Source organism: Cryptomeria japonica, chromosome 3 (assembly GCF_030272615.1).
Source record: "Cryptomeria japonica chromosome 3, Sugi_1.0, whole genome shotgun sequence".
NCBI lineage: Eukaryota > Viridiplantae > Streptophyta > Pinopsida > Cupressales > Cupressaceae > Cryptomeria > Cryptomeria japonica.
In genome coordinates, this window is record NC_081407.1 from 381,989,884 (window position 1) to 382,017,007 (window position 27,124).

The following is a 27,124-nucleotide window of genomic DNA, read 5'->3' on the forward strand; positions in this document are numbered from 1 at the left end:
GTGAATTGAATTAATTAAACAATATAATATTAATTAAATTAATAATTAAACAGCATAAAATTAATTTATTAATCATTATTAAATAGCATGACTATTCTCCATAAGATACATCCATTCGGTGCCTAGAATATTTATTGGAGCAGGGAATATCGATTGAGGGGAAGATATGAAGCCACGGGGAAGACAGCCTCAGTCCACGGGGGGTATACACTTCGGCATTATTCACAGAGGAGTGTAAAGCAGTCGGAGAGGATTCAGAAAGGAATCCGGCCAGGTAAATCACAAAAAACTCTATGCCAATAGAATGTTAAGGGTATCGTAAGCACCGTATCAAGCATAAAAATAATAATCGGCCTTGAGTATTACGTACATATTCTAATCTCAATATGGGTATTAATCTGTGAAGAAACACCAGCATGGATAAGTCAGATACTAAGCATAAAATAATAAGTCATGAATCACATTAAAGTTCAGCAAATATCTGTGATAAATCTGCATATGGTATCTCTGAGATAGAAATCATTATTACATATAATCATGAAATAACTATGAACTGTTAATAATCCAGCAAGATGATAATGTTACATAAACTTAACTATAAAATATGAAATCAAATAATATAATGGATAATGGAATGAATAAAGTAATGGCAGTATTAATACTATATAGGAAATATAATCTGATTTACTTATTTTTAAATATATATATATATAAGGGTTAGTCAGACAAATAATATTGTATAAGAACTGCTCTGCAGTAAAACATACAGTATAAAACTGTCTAAAAATAAATATATATATATAGAAATGGGAATTTGAATGAACAAATAAATCTGAGATTAGAAATCAGATTGAATAATCAATTCAATATCAAGAAAGAGATTACGTCTTCGCCAATTGGATTCATGTTAAGATAGTTTTGTCTCCTAATCAATTTAGTTAAGTCATAAGTATGTTGAGATAGCTTAATTATTGTTAAAAACAGGCTTAAACCAAGAAGGGGACATTACAGTAATAATAACTCAAAAGTTGTGAGAGGCAACTATAAATTATAATCATGTGAATTATAACTAGGCACATGAATGCTAATGTAAAATTGACACTCAATTGTTGGATGAATGTATAAACTACAGGATGCTGGAATATATTTTACTGAAGTCATTTGTTTTGAAGGCTATGAGATTTCTTAAGTGCTAATGTCAGGAATAATATTTCTAACTTCTTTCTCTACTGCTTGTTAATTTTGTGGATCAGAATTAAAATTTATCTTGTTCAATGTATTATCTATCACTGAATTGTTGTATAAATCTGATTGTCTTCTTTTATGTTGCAGGAGAGGAGGAGCATTTTTATTTCAATGTCCATTCTCACACATTTCATTTGGTATATGTAGTGGGCTGGGTACGGTCAAGCGATGCCTTGACCGGCCATGTCTTTTGGACATGGCCGATCAAGACATCACTTGATCGTGCCCCCTCACGATAATAAATGTTTGAATGAGAGACTTCATTTATCTCTCATTCAATCATTTATCTTACCGAGGCTATCATGCATTAACACTCCCTCTTAGCTAGGTAAGATAAATGTAAAAGGTATTGGGAGCAATATTCATAAATCGTATGATGCTTATCTTGGGACCATAGTTTCAAGATGTGAATTGCCTCTGTCGGCGATTCTATTCACAAACTCTTGAGTGGATTGCCTCTGTCGGCGATTCTATCCACAAACTCTTGTGTGGATTGCCTCAATCGGCGATTCTATCCACAAGCTCTTGTGTGGATTGCCTCAGTCGGCGATTCTATCCATGAGCTCTTACATGGATTGCCTCAGTCGGCGATTCTATCCATGAGCTCTTGTGTGGATTGCCTCAGTCGGTGATTCTATTCATGAGCTCTTGCGTGGATTGCCTCAGTCGGCGATTCTATCCACAAGCTCTTGCGTGGATTGCCTCAGTCGGCGATTCTATCCACAATCTTGAGTTATTGTAAGATTGTCACCTTCCAATAACCTCAAAAATACAAGTGGAAATCATTTGGAAGTCGTCACTTTCTTATGATTTACACAGGGCCCATAAAATAATTATTAGTATTAATAATAATAATCAATATTTACAATTTTTACATCAGAAGTGCTCAATCTTGATTAGTAAGCTCCCTCTCAATCACAAGGTATCTTGAGTTTCTTCTAGAGAACATATTTTTCTGAACATACGTCTGAATTTCTGACTTCAGCAAGGGACGCTTGTAGTTTAAGTTTGAGAGGACAAGTACTTGCAATGTGGCCATATTCGAGACTTTCAAGGAGATATCAATCTGATCTTAATCGGATCTTCCTTCAGGCGGTTAGGCTTTATAGAAGGAAACCTGGCTCTGATACCATGTTAATTTTGTGGATCAGAATTAAAATTTATCTTGTTCTATGTATTATCTATCACTGAATTGTTGTATAAATCTGATTGTCTTCTTTTATGTTGCAGGAGAGGAGGAGCATTTTTATTTCAATGTCCATTCTCACACATTTCATTTGGTATATGTAGTGGGCTGGGTACGGTCAAGCAATGCCTTGACCGGTCATGTCTTTTGGACATGGCTGATCAAGACATCACTTGATCGTGCCCCCTCACGATAATAAATGTTTGAATGAGAGACTTCATTTATCTCTCATTCAATCATTTATCTTACCGAGGCTATCATGCATTAACACTGCTCTCCTAAATTTCTCCAAATAAGCCATATTCATTCATGGTGCTTCATAAATGTTACTGTGTCTGCAAACTTGCTGAAATTCACAGATCAGCAAATTTGATTTGCAAAGAGCAGAATTGATAAGCATTTAAGATATTGATTGTAGATTGTGCATACTGTTTGCAAGCCTGTTGCCATACAAGTTGAACACGACTTGGAGCAGGTTCACTGCTTTCTTTTATCCGGTGAATGGTGAAGGTAAGCATGCAATGTCAGCAAGCTACATGAAGATTCCAAATTGGCATAAGCCTTCGATACAGCACATGCATCATTGACAATAGATTGATTGCATATGAAATGCACATATACCCATGATTGTTGATTGGTAGGTAATTAGAGTTATTTACTAGCTGAGCTGATTGTGTTTCTATTTTTATTCTTCAACTGGTTGTAGACATGGTTGTAGACATGGCTACTTCCAACATGCAAGGTCTTGGGGAATGTAACTGGATTAAGAGAGCCTCTAGCTTTATTTCTTCGCATTTCAGACTCTGATCTCCCATAGAGGATCTGGATCTTTGGGATAGTATGGAGGATAAGAGGACTACCCCTACAGATAACAACATGTCTCTTACAAGAGGAAGGCTGCCAAGGTAAGGAATGTTGTCAAAATTCTATAAAAGATCATTTGATTCCCATATTAAAGGCAAATATACTACCAGTAATGTAAAGTTTGCAAAAGAAATACATGACTCTGAGTGCTTTATTGCAAAAGAGTGAATATATCTAGAAAGATACTACTGAAAACTAAGTTGTCCCAGGTTCAAATGTGTAAATATGACACCACTTACAAGACCGGTTGCTTTCAATCAATTCTGATGTTAAGGATGCAGAATTGGTATCCATTGCATTGAATGGCTTCTCCCCAGCTTGGGGAGCCTTTGACAGATATCTATCTATGCTCATGAGAAGTTACTCTCTTATAGTCAATAGTACAATATCTTTGCCCAAGGAAAAGCACAATGAGAATCAACTTCAACAGAGGGCACAGTTAATGAAATTGTACAATGGTGACATCCCCAATCCTGCTGGTACCTCGACAACACCACCTTCTAGGATTACAACTCCTTGAACGCCATAATGTAAGGTCCCCAGCCAATATGACTAAAAATAATTTATTAAACCGTCTACAAATGTTAATTAAATCAGTTGCCCTCATATACCTTCTAATTTCACGACCATATATTCAGTGTAAATAGTTGACGAATTTCAGAATATTTAAGCTGGCACCATACAAACCCTAAATTTGCATCACTGTTTATCCACGGCAGTTACAGCCTTATAGAACCCTACGTCATATTAATCTTTGGACAGAAGCATTAACAATGCCTAAATATGCCTCAGACTTCTTTATATTCCCTTAAAATAACAACCCAAAGCTATTCTGCCCAAAATCTAGCAAACCTACAAAATTCCATTTTGTTTGTGCATTTACATGGATAACACAAATCACAAATCAGGCTCACAATAGAAGATAAACTGTAGAACTATATTGATATTAAACAAGTCAGAAATGCTTTATACACACTGCTACAGCAGCAACATAGATTCAAACACGGCAGTTACAATTATAATAAGCCCATGGCTGCGCCAAAACAATTAACTAAGTATACAATGCTTATTGAGTATCCAAATTACCGATCATCTATTACATTAAGCAGGATTGTAAATGTTACAATACACTTCTACAGCAGCTACGGCAAACTAAAAAACAAACTCCATATCGCCAATACTTGCCACCATTAAAGTCCAAACTCCAATATGACCTCTACATGGGATTGATTCTTTGGCGAAGAGGATTTTCATCCTCTCACACGTGACATCTTTAGGGTTTTCATCCTTTGACTTCCAAAAGATTCGTGGGTTTTCGTCTTCAGTCCAGGTGTTTGAACACAAGTGCTCAAAATGGTTTTCCAATTAGGGTTTCTAATTTTTTTCATAATAATTGCCTGTTCTTACACTGGATCTTTAAAATTACCAGAAGTAATGTCAAAGCCTACAAAAAATGCCAAGATATAGAGATTGGTATGTGGTAGAGAACACCCACAGCAAATGGCTGCCATTTTCATTAAACTGCCCTTAAAAGTGTGCCACATTTGCTTAGATGTTCCCAATAAGCATGAGGCAACATAGCCTGTGACCTACAATAGTCCTCTATAATAATGGTGAGAAGTCTTGAAGGTTTGACACCATAATGACCACATTAATGGCATCCCAAGTCATCTCCCTCGTTTGTACCACTTGAGATACACGTGGATCCACGTTACTATTATTAAATGATCCTTCTATGCTTGCAAAATCGACTAGAAAGTGCATCATCCAATTAAACATTAATGGCAGTTTGATCGTGCAAGTGGTAGGTGAAGTGAACAGTGAAAAGAGGCATGAATGTCGGAGTTTGAGTGTCAAGGGTACTACATGACTTGTAACATAAGTCAGGGATTGTGGTTCAAAAGGGAGTCATGCTAATGAGAGGAAGTCTGATTATCCAACAAAGGCTTGTGAGGGAGTGGATTTGGCAAATAGGTATGGTGGTATGGAAAACTCCTAATTCCTGATGAGATAAGAAATGAGAGTGGGATATGAACAAGAGGCAAGACAATGTGGTGAACTCCAATACCTCAATGGAAATAGAGGGAAGGGCATGCCAAGAAAGGAAACTCCACACTCTTAATGACTTACATAGACAGAATTGGACATGCCCAGGACCTTAGGCGGCACATACACACAATTGAGCCAAGGGAGATGCAGAAAATAGGAAATAGGCAATTTGATCCATAACATAGATTATTATGAAAAGGGGACATGCCACATAAGTTCTCTTTTTTGGGTCTATTGCAATAGTTTCACACACCTTGCAATCCTAATATTTGAAGTATTTAATTAATTTTGTATTTGCAACACCCACATATTTGGAGCATCCCACTTAAAGAGCATTATGTATCATGGAAGTTACTAAATGCAACCATGACAACTTGTGAGTTGTGTAAGAGTTGCTGAAAAGTAAAGAACACAATAAGAGGGAGTAAAATGTTGACTTCGAGAAAATAATTGAGCATCTTTGGAAAAAGCAAGATAAAACTATTTGGGTGCCCAAGTTTGATAGTGGAATTTTCTAATTTGCTGTCAATTAACTCAGCCTGGTTTAGGCGTTGAATTTTGTGCATGGATATGAAAATCTAAATTAGCCAATATTTCCAACACATGGTTTAACTATTTAGAAACCATTCGTGGTTTGTGGTTTTGGTCATGCCTATATATTGAGTGTTCAGGTTGGAGGTATTATCATACTGATTTGCAAGTATCATTATGTTGCCAAAATATTTCTAAAACTATATTGATTTGTATGATCTCCAATGAAAGCTTGAGCCTGGAGTTGTATTGTAACCATCGGCATTATTGGGACTACAATTGGTTTGAGTTTGGAGGTTGGGTTTTTCTTCTTGAAAGGGATTTCCCAAGGTAATATTGTGTCAACTAGGTTTTTTTGCGAGTTGCATGTTATTGCAGGTATATGCATGTCAATGCATGTGTTATTTTGTTTTCAAAAATTGTTAGATTCGAATCTCTTTGCATTTTAACTCCTCATAAATTAATGTAGGACGCATTTCTTCCATCATGCTCCTTTCATTCAATATCAAAGCCCAACCAACTCAATTCCAAGGTGTTAGGAAGAAGTATTTTTTAATTAACCATGGTTTAAGTCAAAGGTATGCAAGATGGTAATTAAGTCTAGATTGGAGATGGAAAGATTTGATGGCACTTATTTTTAGTTGTGAGAGCTTTAAATGTAGAAATTCCTCATATTGTGATCTATGGGCTGCAGTCCCTGTGAACAAACCTTTTCCAATGTCACTTGATGAGAGTGTTTTGTTGGATAGGAAGGTGAGGAGTCTATTATGTTTCTAGAGAGCCCAACATGAAAATCCTTTAGAAAAAGTTGGGTAGATTGTACTAGATCAAATCCTTGGTAAACAAGCTTTTCCTATGAAAGAAGTCATACATTTTGAGGATGGGCAAGGGCAACGCTGTTGTTGAGCACCTTAATACATTCAACATCATTCTAAGCCAATTTTTACAATCGTTCATGACCCTATTATATTGGAATCACTGCTTCAAAGTGTGCACGATAAGGTAGTGGTTGCTTTACTCTTGAAGAAGATGAGGCAAAATGCTTTTGAGACCACAATGGATGCTTTGGTTGTCTATAGATGGTCAAAAGAGAAAGATAAGAAGAATGACTAGAATAAGGATAAAAGCAAATCTAAGTCTCAAAAGAGATTTAAGTCACCTAGTAAAAAGTCCAAGATGAAATGCTAGAACTATGGCAAAACAAGCCATTTTACAAGAGACTTTAAGGAGAAAAACAAAAAAAGAAAAGCAAGGGTGAATATGCTAATGATTCTAGTAGGTCTTCTCAGAAGGATGCAAACAATGCTTTTGTTGCAACCTTGGCTATGCATGCATGTGAGGATGCATGGATGATCAACTCTAGAGAATTTTTCCACATGATTTCCAACCAAGATCGATTTCCAAACTATGAGATTTTTTATGGTGGGAAGGTATATCACATTGACAACTCTTACCTTTATTTGATGGTTGTGATAGGATCAAGATCCAACTTTGTAATGTCCCCACTTTGAAATACAATTTAATGATAAATGATAATAATAAAATTAAAATTAAAATATAAAAGAATACAGTAAAATATAATTAAATTTTAATTTAGTTAAAGAATGGTCAAAGACATTAAGTGAAAAGTTGTGACTCCCTTTTGAGGGGATAATTTGGAGAATCAGAAGTGCATATCTGATCCGATATAAATAAGAAGTGCAGATCTGAATGTGAAAGGTCGTGTTCCTTTCAAAAGGCAGAAATAATGAAGAGTTACACTCTTTCAAAGAGTTCAAATGGTGGAAAGGTTGTGTCTCTTGCCAAAGGGGTATACATGATGAAGAGGTGTGACCTCTCCCTCACATTGGAGGATATAAAAAGGAGAAAGTCTCATTTGAGGAGGACATCCAAGGGAGATCAATTTGAAGAATAATTTATTATTCTCGAAGGGCAGTAATGAAGAGTGATGACTCATTTCTTATGAAGAGGTGTGACTTCCCAAGGATAAAGATATAAAGAAGAGATTACTTCAATTGAGAAGGGGGAATTGGAGGAACCATCCATAAAATCAAAGAAAACAAGAAATTCAATGGATCAATATCTAATATTAGAATTAATAAGGGTGAAAATTAGCAGACTTTGATATTTAAATGGGCAAGATTCAAGGCAATCCCAAAAGGGGGCATTACAAGTGGTATCAGAGCATGATCTTGCCAGACTGTAGTGTAAGGATAAATCGTTTATGCATTCTAATCAAGAGTATCAATCTCAAAAGGGGACATTACAAACTAGCTAATGGGAGGATCAAGGGTATTTAAAGAGTTTTGCACATCCCTAGCTTTGCACAGACCCTATTATCTATCAATTGAATGGTGTGGAAGTGGAAGTTGTCTTTTGCAATGGAGGGTGTAAGATGGTTCAAGGAGCTATGGTTCTCACAAAGGGGGTTTGAGTTGATACTCTCTTTGGGCTTGATGCTAGCACTGTTAATGCAACAATTCTTTTGTACATACAGTGAAGAGGTATGCTGAATCTATAACTCCGACGTCAGAACATACAGAGAAGACATATGTTGTATTCAATTCTGATAGCCATGCATTTTGGGTGCATATATATGTTCTTACCTCAAAAAGCGAGTTACTCATTGAGAAGACAATGTTATGGCACCAAAGCATGGGCCATATTGGTGAGAAAAATTTTAAGACCTTGAAAAAATAAATGACTTGTAGATGGTCTTGTTGATTGTTTTCTTGAGTTTGATTTTTGTAAACATTCTATATATGGAAAGCAAACTTGTGTTCAGTTTTACTCAATATCTCATAAATCTTCTAAGGTTTTGTATGTTATTCATTTTAATGTATTTGAACTTGTAGATGTTCCTTCTGTATCGAGATTCCTATATTATGTGTCATTTATTGGTGATTTTTTGAGGACTTGATTTATTTTCTAAAAAGAAAATTCAGCATCTTTAGTCCACTCAAGGAATTTAAGGCTCCTATGGACAACCAAATTGGTAAAAGCTTCAAGGTGTTGAGAACTGACAATAGTGGAGAATTAAGCTCAGCAAAATTTCAACAGATTTTGTAGAGAGAAGGGCATTAAAAGACAAAAGGCAACTCCATACAACCCTCAACAAAATAGAATTACAGAAGGAATGAACAAGACAGTAATGGGAAGGGCTAGGAGTATGCTTAATGAGGCCAAATAGAAAAAAAAAATTAGGAAAAAGTAGTTAGCACTACATGTTAACTAACCAACAAATCTCCTACATCAAAGCTTGTTGGAAAAACCCCTATGGAGGTTTGGACTAGTGAAAGGCTCTCACTTTTAACATCTTTGAGTTTTTGGTTACAAGGAATGTCATTATGTGCCGATGTATCTTCATTGGCTATGGGGTCAGTATAAAAGAGTACAAGCTTTGGGATCCTATGACTGAAAAAATTCTTTACAATTAGAATGTGATATTCAAGGAGATCAAACATTCTCCTATAGTTGAGCAACCAAACACAACACTACAATTACACCCAAAGATCAAGATACTTGCATCTAAGGCTGAACAAAGAATTGAAGTTGGACCTAACGAGAAGAGCTCAAAGAGTTTGGAAGAACCTCCACCTCAGCTTATGAAGAAGTCCACTTGGCAACAAAGGCAACCAAGACATAACCCAACTAATTTCAGATGTATTTTTATTTTTTTTACCAACATTGATGAAAATCAAACTACGAAAGAGGCAATAGAGATAGTCAATGATAGATCTTGGAAATTGGCCATGACTGAAGAGATGGTTGAATTGAAAAATAATGAGACTAGGGGCTTGTTTCAATTGCCAAAGGGAAGGAAGCCTATTGATTGTAAATGGGTCTTCAAAAGAGCTTTGGTTCATATGGCAATGTTGAAAAGTACAAGGTGAGTTGTTTCAATTGCCAAAGGGAAGGAAACCTGTCAATAATAAATGAGTCTTCAAAAAGAAGTTTGATTCAAATGGCAATGTTGAAATTTACAAGTGAAATTTGTTGTGAAAAGATATTCCCAATTGAAGGGATAGACATTGAAGAAGTTTTTTCTCTGATTATTAAGCTGAAATCTATTAGATTTCCATTATCTATTACAAAAACTTTTGACCTTCAGATAGTGCAGATGGACGTGAAAACAACTTTCCTACATGGTAACTTGGCAAAACAAATTTACATGTCATAACCAAAGCACTAAGCTGTAAAAGATAAGGAGTCACTAGTTTGTAGATTGAAGAAATATTTATATGATCTCAAACAATCACCCAGAATGCCATATCAAAAGTTTGACTTTTTTGTGTTGAGACTAGGATTTTTGAGGTCCAAATCAGATCATTGTGTTTATTGCAAACAGTATGGTGATTGATGTTTGTTATCACTTTGGATGTTGATGATATATTGTTATTTGGTAATTATGAGAATATAACTAGGAATTGAAAACCCAATTTTCTTACACAATTTGATATGGAGGACTTGGTGGCTACCAAGTTTATCTTACGCATGGAGATTAGAAAACAAGGAGAAAACAAACAGCTTTGGTTAGGCTAGAGATAGTATGTAAACTTTATGTTAGGATGTTTTAGCATGACAAATTGCATGCCCACGAACATTTCTAATTTAGTGGGGACTAAGTCATTTGTGGAGCAGTAACCATCTACACCTATTGCAATGGAGGATATGTCTCATGTTCCTTACACTAATGCAATTGGTAGTCTTATGTATACCATGATCTGCACTAGACCAGATCTTGCACTCACAATGCAAGCCTTGAGTCGTTTCATGGCTAACCCTGGTCAAGGTAATCAAGTAGCAATGAAGAGTGTCTTTAGATATTTGTGGAGCACTAGAGTATTCTATTTGCTATAATGGTGGAGATAGCTATAGAGTTTCTACAAGTTACCCAAAACCAACTTGTGGAGGTCCTATAGTCACTTGCAACACTAAGTGGAGATTTAGGGATAGGTTGACTCAAATTGGGCAAAATATGTTGACAACAAGAAATCTACCAATGTTTTTCTTTAACTTGTTTGGTGGTACTATCCATTGGAGGAGCAAGCAAACAAGTTGCGATCACATTGTCCATGACAAGGGCATTGTATATGGCAACTACTCATGCTCACAAGGAGTCCATATGGCTTCAATAATTATGTTCAAATGTTGGGTTGAGTCTTGAAACAACTCATATTGGATACAACAATCAAAACGCCATCAGCTCGAAAAAGAACCTGATTTTTCATGCATGAAAGAAGCACATTGATGTCCAGTATCATTTTGTTCATAACATGGTGGAGGATGGAGGGGTGAAGATTAAAAAAGATGATAATTTGAAGAATAGTGTAAATCCATTTACATCACCTATGAGCAAAAAGAAGTTCAAAATGGTGCAAAGATTCTATAAGCCCCACAACCCCTAGAAGTAAACTCACAACTTCTCTTATGCTCTTGCAAGGAATATGACAAAAAAGAGAATGTGGGGATAGGTGTCTACACCTTGCATTCCTAGTATTTAAAGTAATTAATTAATTTTGTATTTATTTATTTTTTGCAACATATATGGGATGTCCCACTTGAAGTAACACTGTGTCAATAATAGTTTGCAATATGCAATTGCAAAACTCGCTTAGTGTCATAAAAGTTACTAAATCCAATTATGACAGCTTGTGATATGTGCAAGAGTTGTTGGAAAGGAAAGAGCATGATGAGAGGGAAATAATTGTGGCCTTGGATAAAATCATGGAGCACCTTCAAAAAAAGCAATATAAGACTATTTGAGTGCCCAAGTTTGGTTTTGGTAGTTTCTAATTTGAGGTTAGTTACCTCAACTTGGTTTGCATGTTGGATATTGTGCATGGATATGGGTGCCAAAGTTAGCTAGTGGTTTGCAATTTTGCTCATGCCTATAGTGTGAGTGCTCATGTTGGAAGTTATATCATAATGTTTTGCAAGTGCTATTATGCTATCTAAATATCTCCAAAACTATATTAATTTGTATGATCTCTCATGAAGGGTTGAGCCTAGAATCGTATTGTAACCAATGGTGTTAATGGAAATCCGAAATACAATTAGTTCAAGTTTGGTTCGAATTGGAGCCTAGGTTTTTTTCTTGGAAGGTTTTTTCCTAGGGTGATACTATCTCACTTGTGTTTTTAGCGAGTTGCAAATCTTTGAATGTCTCTGCATAATAATGCACACATTATCTTGTAATTAGAACTTGTTACATCAGAGCCTCTTCACATTCTCTCCTCATATAGATTAGGGTAGGAAGAGTTTCCACCATCATGCTTCCTTTCAAAGTTGAGTTCAATAGAGCCTAAGGGGAAGTATAAAGCCATGGGCTCAACTCCAACTCTAATACCAATGGCAAAGATATTCAATCTACAAGCCACCATTAACAAATTATTTTGCCATTTCATGTTGCTTGCTCTCTTTTGCAATGCCTAAGGTTGAACGTGTAGGTAATTCATATGTGCCACCAAGGAAGAAAGAATTGAGGACTATAATCTTGGATAAGAACTATACTAAGATAAATACACTTATGGAAACACTAAAAGCCATATATGTCTCACATTGATGCAACATTATCACAAATGGGTAGATGTGCATCCCATACCATTCACTCATCAATATCATGATCACATTCATAGGCAACCCTTCCTTAGTATACAAATTATCAGTTTCAAATCCTCAAAGGTGCCAATCATGCTAGAGATGACATATGTGTGTAGGTTAGTGGAAAAGTTGGTTGAAGTTGACTACAAACATATAAATTCAACCCCTTGTGCGCATGCCATTTACAATGCACTCAAGGACATTAGTGAAATTGAGTGAGTCAAACAAGTTGTAGTTGATGCATGAGTAAATGTTTATATACAACCACCACAAGTAGTTGATGCAAGAGTAAATGTTTATATACAAGCACCACATTTGAAACTATATATGCATTCCACTTCATTGTCCTGGAGGGGGTGAAGGATTTCCAAGAGCAATTGCAACTACCAATCATGACACGAGAGTGGAATCTATGGGTCCAATCCAAGATAGAGCAAGGGATGAGAGTGAAGTGGTCAGGGCAATTTTTTTGGTTAGTAGCCAAATACATCACATCCCTAGTTTTCACAGTGATTAGATAAGGAGATTCTAATGCTCCAAGAATTGTAGAGATATATGAAGGCATCAACAGCATGCTTGGACAAATGAAAGTCGTTGTACAACAAAGAAACCCAACCTTGCAGTTAACATTAGTGCACTAAATCTGTCAAACTTAGGGGCTGCTTGATTTTGACAAAGTTAGGTAGAAACTTCAACACGAGACAGCCTAGCCAGTTGGTGGAAGTTATATGGGCCTCCACCAATAAGCACACCAGCCATTTGACCCTTCCCAAATTTTTGTAGTTACTTGCTAAGAGGAACTTGTCTACACGCAATTTCATCCACTCTATGAAAAGGAGCAAGCTTATATCTAGGGGATCCAAAAAGCTTGTGCCTACACAGAGTGCCTTGGCATCTAATATATTGCACAATAATCATGTACAAGGAGATTTTAACGACACGGTGGAATGTAGAACAAAGGATTTAGTGCAGGTTGATGAGGATTAAGCTGCACATACAAGGTTGGTTGCAAGAGCTAGATGAGTGTAGAATTCTAGTGTTGAATGGTATGCCACACCATTTGCATTGGATAGTGAGTTTAGTGAGTACTCAAAAACAAAAAGGGAGGAATATCCCTTACAAAGCCACAATTGACGAGAAAGTTGAAGAGTAAGTGATGGACCAATAATCTTTACTCCTAGGTAATGTATGATGTTCGTCACTTCTACAAGCTCATCTTAAGAGGAAAAATGTAGTGTTGCATGGAGTTTGCAAGACATGGGGATGAGTTTTTGGGACAAATTTTCAAATGTAGTGTTGCATGGAGTTTGCAAGACATGGGGATGAGTTTTTGGGACAAATTTTCCCCAATATTTGGGGACAAAAGGCGGATAATGGTTAAATTAATCTTTGAAAAATTAATTATAAAAAATAGTAAAAGAAATTATTATGATTTATGTAAACAATTTGAAAATCAATCGATCCAAAATTTATATAAATGAAAAAATTTTAATCATTGTCCCCTGTCAGCCCCGAATATTGAGAAAAACAGCAGTCCCCAAAACTCATCCCCACAACTGGGGAACTACATGCAACACTACATTCTTCCTACAACGAAGAGCTTGTATAAGTCACAACATCATATGCATACCTATGAATTCAGATTATAGGTCCATCTCTTACTATTCAACTTACTCATCAATTGTGGTTTTGCAAGGGATATCCCTTCCTTTCTGTTTTTGAGTGTCAATGTTTTCAGCTGCATTTCCAAGAGATACCTACAAAGATGCTGCTATTCCATTTTATCATTTAACCCATGGTGCTTTATGGGTCCGATGTTCAGGATCCAAGCTGAAGGCTTGTTGAAAGGTCACATATGTAGAGGTTGTGCATTATCTTTGCTTAAGAACATAAACAGTGGCAAACAGGCAGTTCGACTTTCCAGACTGAGTTTGTTACCCAGCCTATTTGTCTTGAGAACATCTAAGAGCTCGCTCTATCTACATAGACTTAGGTCAACTGGAAATGTTACATTAGGCGGGAGAAGCTACCCATATTTAACCTTTTATTCTTTAGAGGGGGTTCCTTCTTTGACTCTACCTGGACAATGATAGCATCTTAACTGAGATTTATCAGTTTCAATCCAACTGACATGAAGAAAGGCCAAAAACACATCGAAACTTCAAACAAACCACTCAAACTACCAAATTTGAAAGTGGATAACAATGGGGAAACAAAAGAATAGACAGACTGGCACCAAGATAAAAGTGGAGAGCCCTTACGAATATGGATCCCAGTGGCCCATGTAATTCTGGAAATCAGCAATATGAGGCATATTTGGCAGCTGACATAAATGCCACCAGGAATCATGCAAAGAGTGGTGCATTTGGTAGCTACCAAATACAACACTACATAACCAATGAAATAAAATAACCACCACGGAAGACCAGCCACCCAGAATGGAAGCTGACACATTCAAGGCTATAAGCACCCAACTGTTGAGATGGAAAGTTTTTTGGAGCTCCTGTGTCTGCTTGATAGCCAAACATTAGCATAAGTATAATGGGGTCATATATTTGGCATTCATAGGCATTGAACCTGTCTGCAGAAAGTGCTGCATGTTGTTTTCAGTGTTGATGCCAAGTAGAGCAAGATGATCATTGTAGAGGTGTTACAGATGTTCTACAGCAATCTTGGATGCTCCAGCATAGAGATTGGATTGTAGTCTTCATGGATTTTGGTGACTGGAAAGAGGTACAGCCCTAATTTGCTGCAGTGTTCACTACTTGAGGGTTTCTCCATAATATCTATTGTAGTAAACTTATTATGTAGTTTGATTATGAACATTGTTGTTTACATTTCCAGCACTTTGGCAAGCACTTCACTTATTTATGCTAATGCTGTTCCTAAAACAAATTGAATAGAGTCATACTGAAGTTCAGATCTGCATTAATCAATTCGGAATAAGTGATTGATCTAAATGGTAACACTGTCAATATTCAAAGACTATATATATGCTTGTCCAGTCTAGTGGTATTTTCACTGACCTTCCTCCAGTCAGTGGTCTTTATCTTAACCCCTTTTTCTCATTGCAAAAAAAGTAGGTTATTTATGAAGTTTTCAAGGAGGATGCATGCCGGAAATTTATGACAGTATTTTGGTTCCCTCCCCCTCAGCCGTGTAGCCCTAAGGCATTCAATGCTGAGAATTTTCTGAAAATTGGTGATGGCATCACCATGCACCCCAACAATATTCAGCCATTAGACGTGTGGCCTCTAGATTTCTCTTGGCCGATCAAGGTTTTATTATCATAAGTTGCAAAATTAAGACTGATGACCACATTCCCCAAGATAACAGGATATGTTTCCAATGCTGCTCAGGGATGTACAAACAGTGGATCACTTTATTTTTAGGCATCCCATCAACTATGAGATTCAAGGGAGAAAGCACTGCTTCTATAGAAATTCAGGAGTGTCACCATCTTATTTTCTTTTCTTGATTAGAGATACTTGGCCTATTAACTCTGGGAAGCAGTCACCTTTGTGCATCAAATTCTGCAGGGAATCCTAAGGACTACTGTGTTGAATACTTTCTTCACCCTCTTTTAACTGGTTAAAAATGTTCAGTATGTCTTGAATTCTATAATTATCCACATGGATGGTGAGAGATCAATGAGGCTGTGCTGTGCTCCATATGCAGATACTTGAGTACCTTCATCCTCCTTGACTCAATCAAGACATTGTAGGTCATGTGTTCTTTGGTATACAGGAGCAATTATCAAAACTCACCACATTCAACGAGATACAGCCAAGTGCATATCACTAGCTTCCCTTCTACTACTGGAAAGATCATCAACCTTAGAGATTTGGACTGTTTTCAGGAGACACTCTTTACATCCTGCTACAATCACTCAAATTGACACATTTAGTCTTGCCTATAATCCATGGATACTTTCTGATCTTGTAGTGGCTCTTTCACAAGGATCAATGACAAGGGAACCAAGACTAAATGTAGATGAGGGGCAACTGTTGCTTTCTCTTCCATCTTCATTGGCAGGGGCCTTCCTTTATCATGATTATTTGTAATGTTTATAATGCATAGTTTTATCCTCTTAACAATTTAGGGTTTATCCACTTTGGATTCACCCATTTCTTAGCTGAAATCTTGCTTTAATATTCCTTTAATATAGTTATAGCTTGTAGTGGTGCTTTTGTTTGCTCCTTTCAAGTTATTTCTTCTAGCTGTAAATCTTCTTGTTTTACTTTCTTTCTTCTTTCTCCCTATTGCCTGTCTACCCTCTTCCATTCTTCCCTTAGAAACCCTCTGATATTCACCAGACTAGAATTCCTTTTGACACTTTCTATTACAATGTTAATGTTGTGGGCCTTCCCAAGAACATGCCCATCTATTATTCCCCCTCTATCATAGCAACTAAGTACAGATTATTATCTTGTGCCCTTATTGGGTGGCTTCCCTTGACTTCTTTCTGTCCCATGCCTTCTTTGATCTCATGGACATTGAAAGTCTTCAATTCTGTCCTATTTATTGGTACAATCATAAACGTAAATCTATGCATTTGCAACTCCATTTTTTATACTTATCACTTGCTCAGGACTGCACAAAATGTCCCCACAAGCTACAGCCATCAACTCCACTCAAAACAAAAAATTAGTCTTTCAGTTTCTGGAAAATATTAGGCAATGATAACAATGGCTGATCATGATTATTGGTGACATAAACTTCCAACTTAATTGCATTTCCTTGCAGCCAGTTATACAAAAACTACATTGTTATGGCTTTTATTATCTATACCTCAGCTGAAATCTCATACTCAATGCCTTAGGCTCTCTTATAAGGCACTGCATACAACTTGCACTGAGTAAATTATATCTATCTATGATGGTTAATGTACTTTTCATTTTTCTGGCTATAAGTAAACTTACATAGCATACACAAAAGAACATTTTTTATACCATATACTTCCATATCACTGCAACTTTAAAGGGATAGAATACCTAATTGAACGAAATCTAAATGTTGGTTCCTAATCATCATTTTGAAGTTATTCTTTCTGTTTTTAACAATTGCAGACCATAAACTTAATCAATTAACAATAACAGTGAATTTATCTATGGCAAAGAAAGGGGAAAAAAAATGAAAGAAGTTGCATGCTTTACAGTGCAAATCATGGAAAAAAAAATGAAAAATCCTATGATGCATTTTTATGTCTTTCGCTTCATTTTCCCTAATAAGGTCAAATACTTTCTTTTAGTGTCTAAATCTAGAACATAGAGATTAAATATGTTTAATCTCAAATAAATTTGAATTACTAAAACAATGGTCAGATGCATCCCTTACATAAAGGGCATCTAAAGTCCTAAGGAAATTTAAATCCTTAATAAGAGATTGCTTTTAGCAGTTAAAAACTTGAGAATGTAATACACAGGTTGCAAGGAAAGTTAACAATTTATCATAACCAGCTCAATCCAAAAGGAAAACACTAAGCATGGAAAAGCATCAGTAGGTTGATTAGCTTCATTAAAAGCATGTGTTAATTTTTATAACATCTCACCTGGATATTACTTGATAAGGTAAGGAATGCTCTTTTCCACTCAGTTTCATGTGGTGGCATATCTACACGCAGATCACCAAATTGTAAAATAACTGAATAAATTGCATTACAAAATAGAGCTGTTACAACATGCCATTAATGTGAAAATCAACTATTCTTACTACAAAAAGTTTGGTTGCCAATTTGGCAGGTTCATCTGTTGATTCCTGTATCAACTTCTGAAGAAATTTGGCAGCTTCTACTTCTACATGAGGAGACAATGCCATCTGGTAAACTGTGCCAAAGTACAAAACAAATAGAAATCAAATAATCTGAAAGATAGTTATAGATTACTAGATGTTTGGCAGCATCTAAAAAATTTAAGCAAATTGAGTAAAACAGAAAGGCCTTGACCTTCATTTTTTCTTTCTTTAGTTTGTTGCTGTAAATATCTCACATTATTTAGAAACTGAGTGCTTTATTTCTTTCTTGTTCAAATCAAAAGATAGATACATTTGTATAGAATCAAGATGAATTTAAGAACTTCACGTAAAAGATATACCATAACTGCTTTTATCAAATAACCTTGTAGCCAGATTTACTACGAACCCTGACAAACCCAGAATGGTGAGCAAGGTAAAGATCTCAATCTGGGTCCAGTTCAGATTTGGTCCTCAGACCGTACCCAGCCTATTGTACAGGCCCAGGTGAGACCCTGGGCGAAGTTAATGGGTTCCAAAAAAAGATTCATTAAAACAAAAAATTAAAAGCCAAAAAAATAAATATTCTAAATTTCTAACTGATCCTGAAAAGTGAGTCTGCGACACTAACAACACAAAACCAAGTGTAAATACACTCCTACATCTCTGTCCTCGGCCAAAATTCCATTTCTAGTGAGCTCAGGGCTACAAGTAGTTTTGTATTCATACATCAGGGCCTTCCTATTCCTATGCCTCAAGGAGTGTTAGATAGGTTTTAAGAAGATCAAGGAGCTTGCATAAAGGAAAATATTGAATATTCATTCATGGTAAGCATTTATTTTGTGTTTGTAAGTTGTTTTTTTTAAATTCCAAGCTCCACAAGCGCTGCTTTTTTTTTTAACAAGTAATGTGCCTAGGGTTACATTATTGTTATTTTATTTTCTTATATTTGTTTATTTCAAAATGTGTAGATACAACTATAGTCTACAATGGTTGGGAGTTCTAGCTTTGTTAGCCAAGGATTGAGGACTTCCAAATTTGACCAGTTTTCATTGCATGAAACAACAATGATTCAGCAGCTTGCAGAAAGTAGGGGTTATCTCTAGTGCTGTAATGAGTGCTAGAACAAGTATAGGAGTTCCTATAGGCCAGTAGATGCCCACTTATATGTGACTGCTGGGCAAGGGATTAGGGCTTGTGGAGAATAAAAATGGGTTGTCAAAAAGATAAATTCTTGCTTATGTCAAAAAGTAAGAGGAAGCAGATAATACAACCGATAAATCTAATGAAGTATCATCCTTTGGCAAAGAAATTATATCACAAACCACCTATCATTCTCAAGTAGTCAATAGTGACTACCACACATCCATTTCTTATGACAACAAATCCATTTCTTATGACAACATCTTTGAAGATGAAATAGCCTCTCTTTCCAGCAAAAGAACTAAGGATGCAAGCCCATTACAAATGGTATTTCAAAACAAGGCAAGGGGCACTAACAATAAGCACATTGTGCATTGTATTTTTGCCAATCTCATAAGATCACCACATTAGTAATAAATGGTGAGGGGGATAAATGAGGCACCTATGTGGTACATGAATCCTAGCTATGAAATGGTATGCACCGTTTTATTGGCCATGGAAAGAAAGTTTGTAGACACTTTATTGCAGCCCATTTGGGATTCACTAGCTGAAACAAGGGTGTCCATCTCTTATAGATGGAAATATTGCAAAAATAACCACCTAATTTTTAGGGCAATCGGTTGTGAGAAGCAAGTGAAGGTGCAAACTTCATAACCAACATCTCATAGAACGGTTTGGCACTATGGAGCCCCAAAATATCATCAGTCATAATGGACAATGCTCAAACTTGCTAAGTTGCAAGATCATTGCTTGAGGCTACATACAAGCACATAATGGACACCATTATCAAATTCATAATAGTCAATGCTTTTGCAAGATTGTTGTTTGACGCTAGATACAAGCACACATTTTGGATACCATGTGCCTTCCACTCACTTCACTTGGTGATGCAAGAGCATGGCACAAAAATCAAGTACATGAAACTATAGTTCACAGACTCGGACAGTACTTGACAAGCCCAAAATTTTCCACTCCATAAATACTCGACAAAAACTTGGCAAATTAGAAAGTACTGAAAATTAAAATTTCTTAAAAAACATGTATATTCTGCAAAATTCAATTACAAAATGTATTAAATTGAAAATTGATATCTCAAAGAGAAAATGCATGGTTTTATAGCCAGTGAAAAACATGTTTTTAACCAACATTTTACCTGCATAGGCATTTTTACCAATGCTTTTACTATGTCATAAAAGCTCATGAGTTGAACTTGTAAAAACTCACAGAGCAAAAAAAACAGAGAGTACTCGGCAACTTGGAGAGCACTTGCAGAGTTTGCATGAAACAACTAAGGCTATTAAGATTCAACTATTATAACTAATCATCATATGCCACAAGCCATCTATAGGTCCTTCTACAAGTTGGAGTTATTGAAGGTAACTTTATGAAATTTTAAATTTATTTTTTGACTTACTTCAAATTTAAAAATTATAATCTACATTTTTAATTACATGATCGACATTATTTTTGAAATTTTAATTAAATGAAGCAGATGATCTTTTAAGTTTTTAACTTGGAATTTATTTAATTTGTTCTTATCTTTTAACACTATTAAATTGTTTAAATCCCCAATTTTCTTGAAATTACTTGTGCGAAAGGCACTCAGTGTCATGGTAAACATCAACCTATGGAATATATGTTAAATACAAATAAGGCTCAAATTTTCCAAGTACAGCTCCTAAACAATGACTGATGGACTCATGTGGAATATGTGTTAAGTCTCACTGACACCATCATGAGTATGATCTGGTTGGTTGATAGGAAGAAACAGCATTTGAGGTAGATATATGACAGCATTAATTCAATGAGAGAAAAAATAGAAGGGGCACAACAGCAGCTAAGGAGCAAAAACCCCTAGCATTAGCTTCCACCCCTAAGTATTACTGCACAAAAACTTATTTGCCCAAGAGGGTTCCGCCATACAAAGAGATTAATGTTAGAAAAGCGTACAAGGTGGCATTTACTAGACTCATCCCTAATCCATGTGTAAAGAAAATTGTTATGGGCAAGATCAAAAAAATTATAGCTTCAAAAAATCATAGCCTTAGTACTCTTCTTCACAAGTACAAGAACCCACATATATGGTGTTACCTCCATCCCCAAATACATGTTTACCTGCAGCCTCTTGCCATCAAAGTTCCATCGTAGGAATGTATTTTTTTATTTTTATTTTCTTTTCCATCAAAGTTCCATCGTAGGAATGTATTTTTTATTTTTTTATTTTCTTACTTTTCTTTGGTAATGGTAATTTTAAATGTTGTGTTGACTTTGTCTTGAATCCCAACATGTTACAAGTTTATTTTCAGCCAAGCACAACTAAAGTATGTAATCCTTAGTCCAATAAATTAAGGGCAACCAGTTGGCAGCAAAAAAGGCTAAAGAGTTGGTGCATGTGCAATCCAACTTGCACCTCCTCTCACTCAAGCAAATCAAGTATAAGGAGGACACAACAAGGCATTCAAATTTAGCCTTTGAGCATACCGACTTGGATACTTCTCTTGTACAACCAGCTTTCTTTTGTCTCAATTGAGAATGGAAGGCACACGGTTGCTACACAAGGCTGCAGTACAACCAGTGGGAGTGGCCCTAGCCCAGTGTTGCTTATGGCTCAAATGAACCAGCTTATGATATCGATGCTCCTAATGAAGGAATATAATGATTATCGATTTGCATTGATAACCCATATGCAGTTGGACTTATAAATCATTTTGATTTATATTTAACATTTAAGATTTTGAAAAATGACATTAAATTATAAAATTTGAATTGTATTTTCAGTTCTATATTTAATTTTGTACATTCTGTGCAAATTATGGCTACTTTTATATATTTTTTATATTATATAGACTCTACGATCAAACCCAAAAAAAAATCAGCAAACAGCAAACTGAAACTGGCAACATAGTCAAATAACATTATAAGAAAAAGATCTTTTCCATTCTAATATAAAGATCTTCTAAAAGATCAAATAATGGGCCACAAAAGATGAGAAATTTCTAGATGATCTGAACAAATAGTATCCATGAGTGATTATCAATGGCAACCCAAAATTTCTTCAAACATGTTTGATAAACAAATCAGCAAGCATTAGAAAATCAAGTATGTTGCTGTACTGAATAAAGATCTATATTTTCTAAACTCAGCAACATGATCTCAAAGTTGTACGCAATAGAGTTGCATGTGGGAAGACCACTAACAAGGTCCACGGAAATAGATTCCTGCAAACTTCCAAGGTACTCATGATGTTTTCAACAATCCAAGCTTCTGGTTAGAGAGTTTAAACTAAATTAGAATAGAGTTTGACTGACTTCAAAGAGAGCAGAGAGAGATGAAATCCTCAACTTAATTCTAGGTAGAAGCCAATCAAAATAATTCTAAAGATGTTGAAAAGACTTTTCTATGCCAAAATGTCCACCATAAGAGTAAGAATGAGCCTCCTTCAGCTAAACTGGTGATAGAGCCTGACACAAATGCAGAGCTGATCGGAGTTATGAGACAAGTGCTACTTCAAGTTGTACGCCCCACTCGCACTTATAGCATAATGGGAAATTTCACTCTCAAGATCAATGACTTCTGTCAAGTCAAGGAAAGCAAATACCAGAGCAAAATGAAAAAGTGTGTTTTGAATGGTTCAATGCTTAGATGAACACAGGACTGCATGCAAGAGTTTTTATATTGATATATTCATTAAGGGAGTGGGAAACATGTGAATAGAGATAGACTAACCTCAAAAGAACAATGACAAATGACATCCCCAACCCATTCCCAAGTAAAGGTCAACCAAACTAGTGCTAAAGATTTCGGAAAGTTTTTTGCATGCCAAAATCTCCCACAATGGAATACAAGTGAGCCTCCTTTACCTGAAGTTGGTGAGAGGGGATGACAAATATGTAGAGCTGAGTTATTCTATAAAACAAACCGTCCTTCAAGTTGTAATTAAGATAAGCAGCTTGGTTAACCAACATGGGCTTCTATAGAGCATTGACATTTAACAAAACAAGGGATCCTACCACAAGGTAGAAGCCAAGAATGTATGAATCCTGGCCAGGATTCAATTTCTTCCTTTTCTTCTATTGGTCTACGTAAGCCAGCACTTCATTGATTGGATATCCCATGGGCTAGAATCTTTGAGGAAAGCAAGAAGACCCTCATTATTAAGAAGTGAAGGATATCCATGCTGCTTTTCAGAAGAACAAATCTAACACTAGAATCTCCCACAACAATCCACTTGGCTTCTTCATCCATTCTCAAAATATTTTTAATTTGGCCTCAATAATGAATCTTGTCCTAGGTGGACTGCAGTTGATAGACATTAATGAGTGACAAACATGCTTGGCATAAATTGATCCAACAAGCCAATAATCAATAGAGAACATTTCCTAAATATTGAATTTCCACTTATTCTTTATGAAGACAGTAGAATTTTGAAATAAATGGGGACCTCCATCAAAGATCATATCCCTATCAAATCCATTAACAAATAAAGCAATAAAATACCATCTTGATGTAACACAAGCATGTAAATCATAATCTCCATTTGTTTTCCAAGTCCTTTGAGCCCCCAAGCATAGGTCTTCAAGAGATAACTACATGCCAAGGAATCTACACACTAGGCTTCTACCATGTAGGGAAGGCATATTCTTTCAAAATTCATGGACATCAATGTTGATGATTGGAGTGTCCTTCAAAAGTTCAAACTATTTCTACACCGATTGATCTTGCAATTACCAACAACCAATAGCAATACATTGATTTCCATCTAACAAATTGCGGTGCCAAATCCTCTAAGCACAATTCTAAATAAGTGTAGGGATAGATCCTCCCTACTAGAAACCATTGAGGGTAAATCAAAAGAATAGTAAGAGCAAGCACCAAGAGCATTGAAGAGAAAGGACAAAAGCAAAAACTCATAAAACCCTAGCAAAGCAGATTCTTCATGATCCTTTCATTTAAGAAGTTATGAGTAAAAATTTTACAAGAGTTTTCCTATTCTTTACATTATAATCATTGACCACTAAGATAAGTTGAGTATGATAGAATCTCCAAGTTGAGACTTTTGTGCAACTAGATGGGCCTTTGCCTTCTCCAATTGAAGGATATGATACTTCTAGTGAATCTTCATTGTCCTTGTGAAAAGTGCAAAAAATTCTTCTATCTAACTAGATGAAGATGGCCCCTTAGTGGAGTCACTCTAGGATAAACTTCTGTTCTTCAAAGATGAACTAGCACAGTTACAGAAGTTGATAGGGATATAAAATGAGCTCCTTTTCTTGAGACAAAAACATTAATTAAGCTTCAAAAGTTCCTTTGGATGCTACCAAATTAGAGGCTGACAAAGATGAAAGCTTTACAAAAGTCATGTGAAGATCTTAAACGTGCAACAAGCACTTCTTAAATATCTCTTTCAAGGTCTTGCACCTATAACTTGATAAAGAGGGGACTGAATTGATCAACGTAGTGTTGGATTTAATGTCAAGATGTCTCATGAAGATGAAGCCAACATGCCACTAGCTCCCATTTAAAACTAAGGGAGTGAAATGGCTTAAGCATAGCACTTTAAAAACTTTCCAACTATCAATAGTTATATTTTATATTGTGCATAGAAGTTAGATGTGAAACCACAACTAGCTAAAGGATTGAGCATTTATATGCAATTCCAATATCCTAATTTTTTGTGGCTTGACAAAATGATTATATCTTGATGTATGCCCTCAAGTTGTGCCACCACAATGGAGAATGGATATCTTGTGTCCAACTTATTATTTCAACAAAATATGGATGAAGAGATAGACACAACTTGATTTTGTTCACCCATGCGTTGTTAGAACATGCTTGACATGTGATTCGTGAGTTTAAGTTGAAAATTATGTGGTCTCTAATTGTGCAACTCTTGTACAGGGAACTTGACAATGTTGATGTTTTGGCCAATGCTTGACAAATTCTTTGAACTACCAATAATTTTTTAATTAAAAAAGAATACAATAAAAAACAGAAACTACAGCTAGACACAATAGTGAGAACAAAGCGCCTCTGTTTGTGTGCATTGGTCACATATATTTACGAGTCTACAAAGAGGGAGAAACAAAAAAATTAGAAATTGATACAAAGAATGAATCTTAACAAAATTGCAAAAAGGGGTCTTACCAGAAACAAAAAATAGACAGCAAACATAATGACCACAAGATAGGTATTCAAGAAAATCTATCATACAAATACCAATTTGAATACTTACATTTTTACAATTGGCTTTCAGAAACTTCACAAAACTAAGATGCACCTACATGAGCTCAAACACATTATCATGATCAAACAGGTAATGCGCAATCCATAATAAGTAAACTAGAAAGCACCTTCTCACATTATAACCATACTATAAACAAAATAAAAACCTTAGACTGTGTATCACTGTGATTCCAATACCAAGTTCATTCTGAAGCAATGAACACTAATAAAAATACAGAAGAAACACAACAACAATGAATATTCAGACTCACATCACACATTGAATAAACACTTCATTTTGGAATATTTGACAGGGCTAAATCATGGCCAATGTTATATGAGGCACTTTTTTCACATTACTTCTGGATAACTCTGTTTTCTGTCATAAATATACGAGACTCGCAACATAGGCATCATAAGCACTAATAAATTATATAGACCACAAACATAATCATAAAATTAAGACTTGCCTTGTCTTTCAAAAACCTTGTTTCTGAGTACTGAGTGACCTGAGTCCAAATTTACTGACTAAGACAGACTTGTCAAGGCTCAGCAAACTCATGTAAGCTATCTGGACTTCAATAAGACTCAACAAGACTGGGGTCATTGAACATTTACATTAAGAGAAAAAAACATAAAAGGCAAGAAGGGAAATTTCCATATGAGGTCAAAGATCACAAAAACTTCTTGTTTAACTATGCTCTAGTTTTGCAGATCCACAGTCTTATCAGAAAATACTTTTCAAGCGGTGGAATGTTCAAGTAACTTATTAACATGGATGCAACTAAAGATTTCAGACTTTGACGATTGAATGATGAGACAACCTTGAGCAGACTCCCATTCTTTCTCTACTGACAGGTTAATGCAGCGCAGACATGGTTTGTCAGCTGAAAAATACTAAGTTTTCACTATGAATTAAAAAATCCAAACCAACCCTACAAAGAGGAAAGATTTTCAGCTAAAAGATTCAAATTGTACAATGGCTTTTAGATTTTTGCCAGTGAATAAAATTTAAACTAAATTTTAGTAACATTTCCTATTCTTTCCAAGTTTTCACCTAGTTTTGCCAAGTCTTGGTGCCAGAACTCATCGAAGCCCGAGTTGACTTGGCATATCAGTCTTAACAAGTCAGAATGTGGCTACTAAATAAGGGATAACAGTTAAGACTATTTTTCTACATAAGAATGGAACTTCCAGGTGAGGTCAATGACCTTAGCAACTTCTTGTTCGATCATGCTCTAGTTCTTCAAATTAACTTTCTTCTACCAGAATGTTAGTCAATGAGATGAGCATGAGTGGTAAAAGCCTTGGGGCTCTCATGACATAGCCATAGGTTCAATACCACATTAAATTTAGTCAAGCCATGACAAAGTATTGAAATTAGCTAAACTACCGCATCAAATTACTAGGCACGGCACATTCCAATTAACAAAGATAATTGCTAGTATATATCATATACGCCTAAGGGGAATTTACAAATATAAAGTTTTTGTTTATTTTCGCAGTGAGTAATTGTTTGTGGAATTTTCGGAATGAACTGCGTAAAAGTTC

The 27,124-nt window shown here is 35.7% G+C and overlaps 1 protein-coding gene across 5 annotated transcripts in view; it reads right to left on the reverse strand.

Moving 5' to 3' along the window:
* The window catches only part of LOC131044739 (uncharacterized), a 116,426-nt gene that overhangs the window by 88,335 nt on the left and 967 nt on the right, over positions 1-27,124 (reverse strand). For all 5 annotated transcript variants that reach the window (XM_057978145.2, XM_057978144.2, XM_057978146.2 and 2 more), the window contains exons 2-3: positions 18,191-18,303; positions 18,030-18,091 (exon numbers count right to left, since the gene is read on the reverse strand). In XM_057978145.2, coding sequence (XP_057834128.2) covers positions 18,030-18,091; positions 18,191-18,295 — 167 coding nt within the window. In that variant the 5' untranslated portion in view covers positions 18,296-18,303. The remainder of the gene's footprint in view (positions 1-18,029; positions 18,092-18,190; positions 18,304-27,124) is intronic.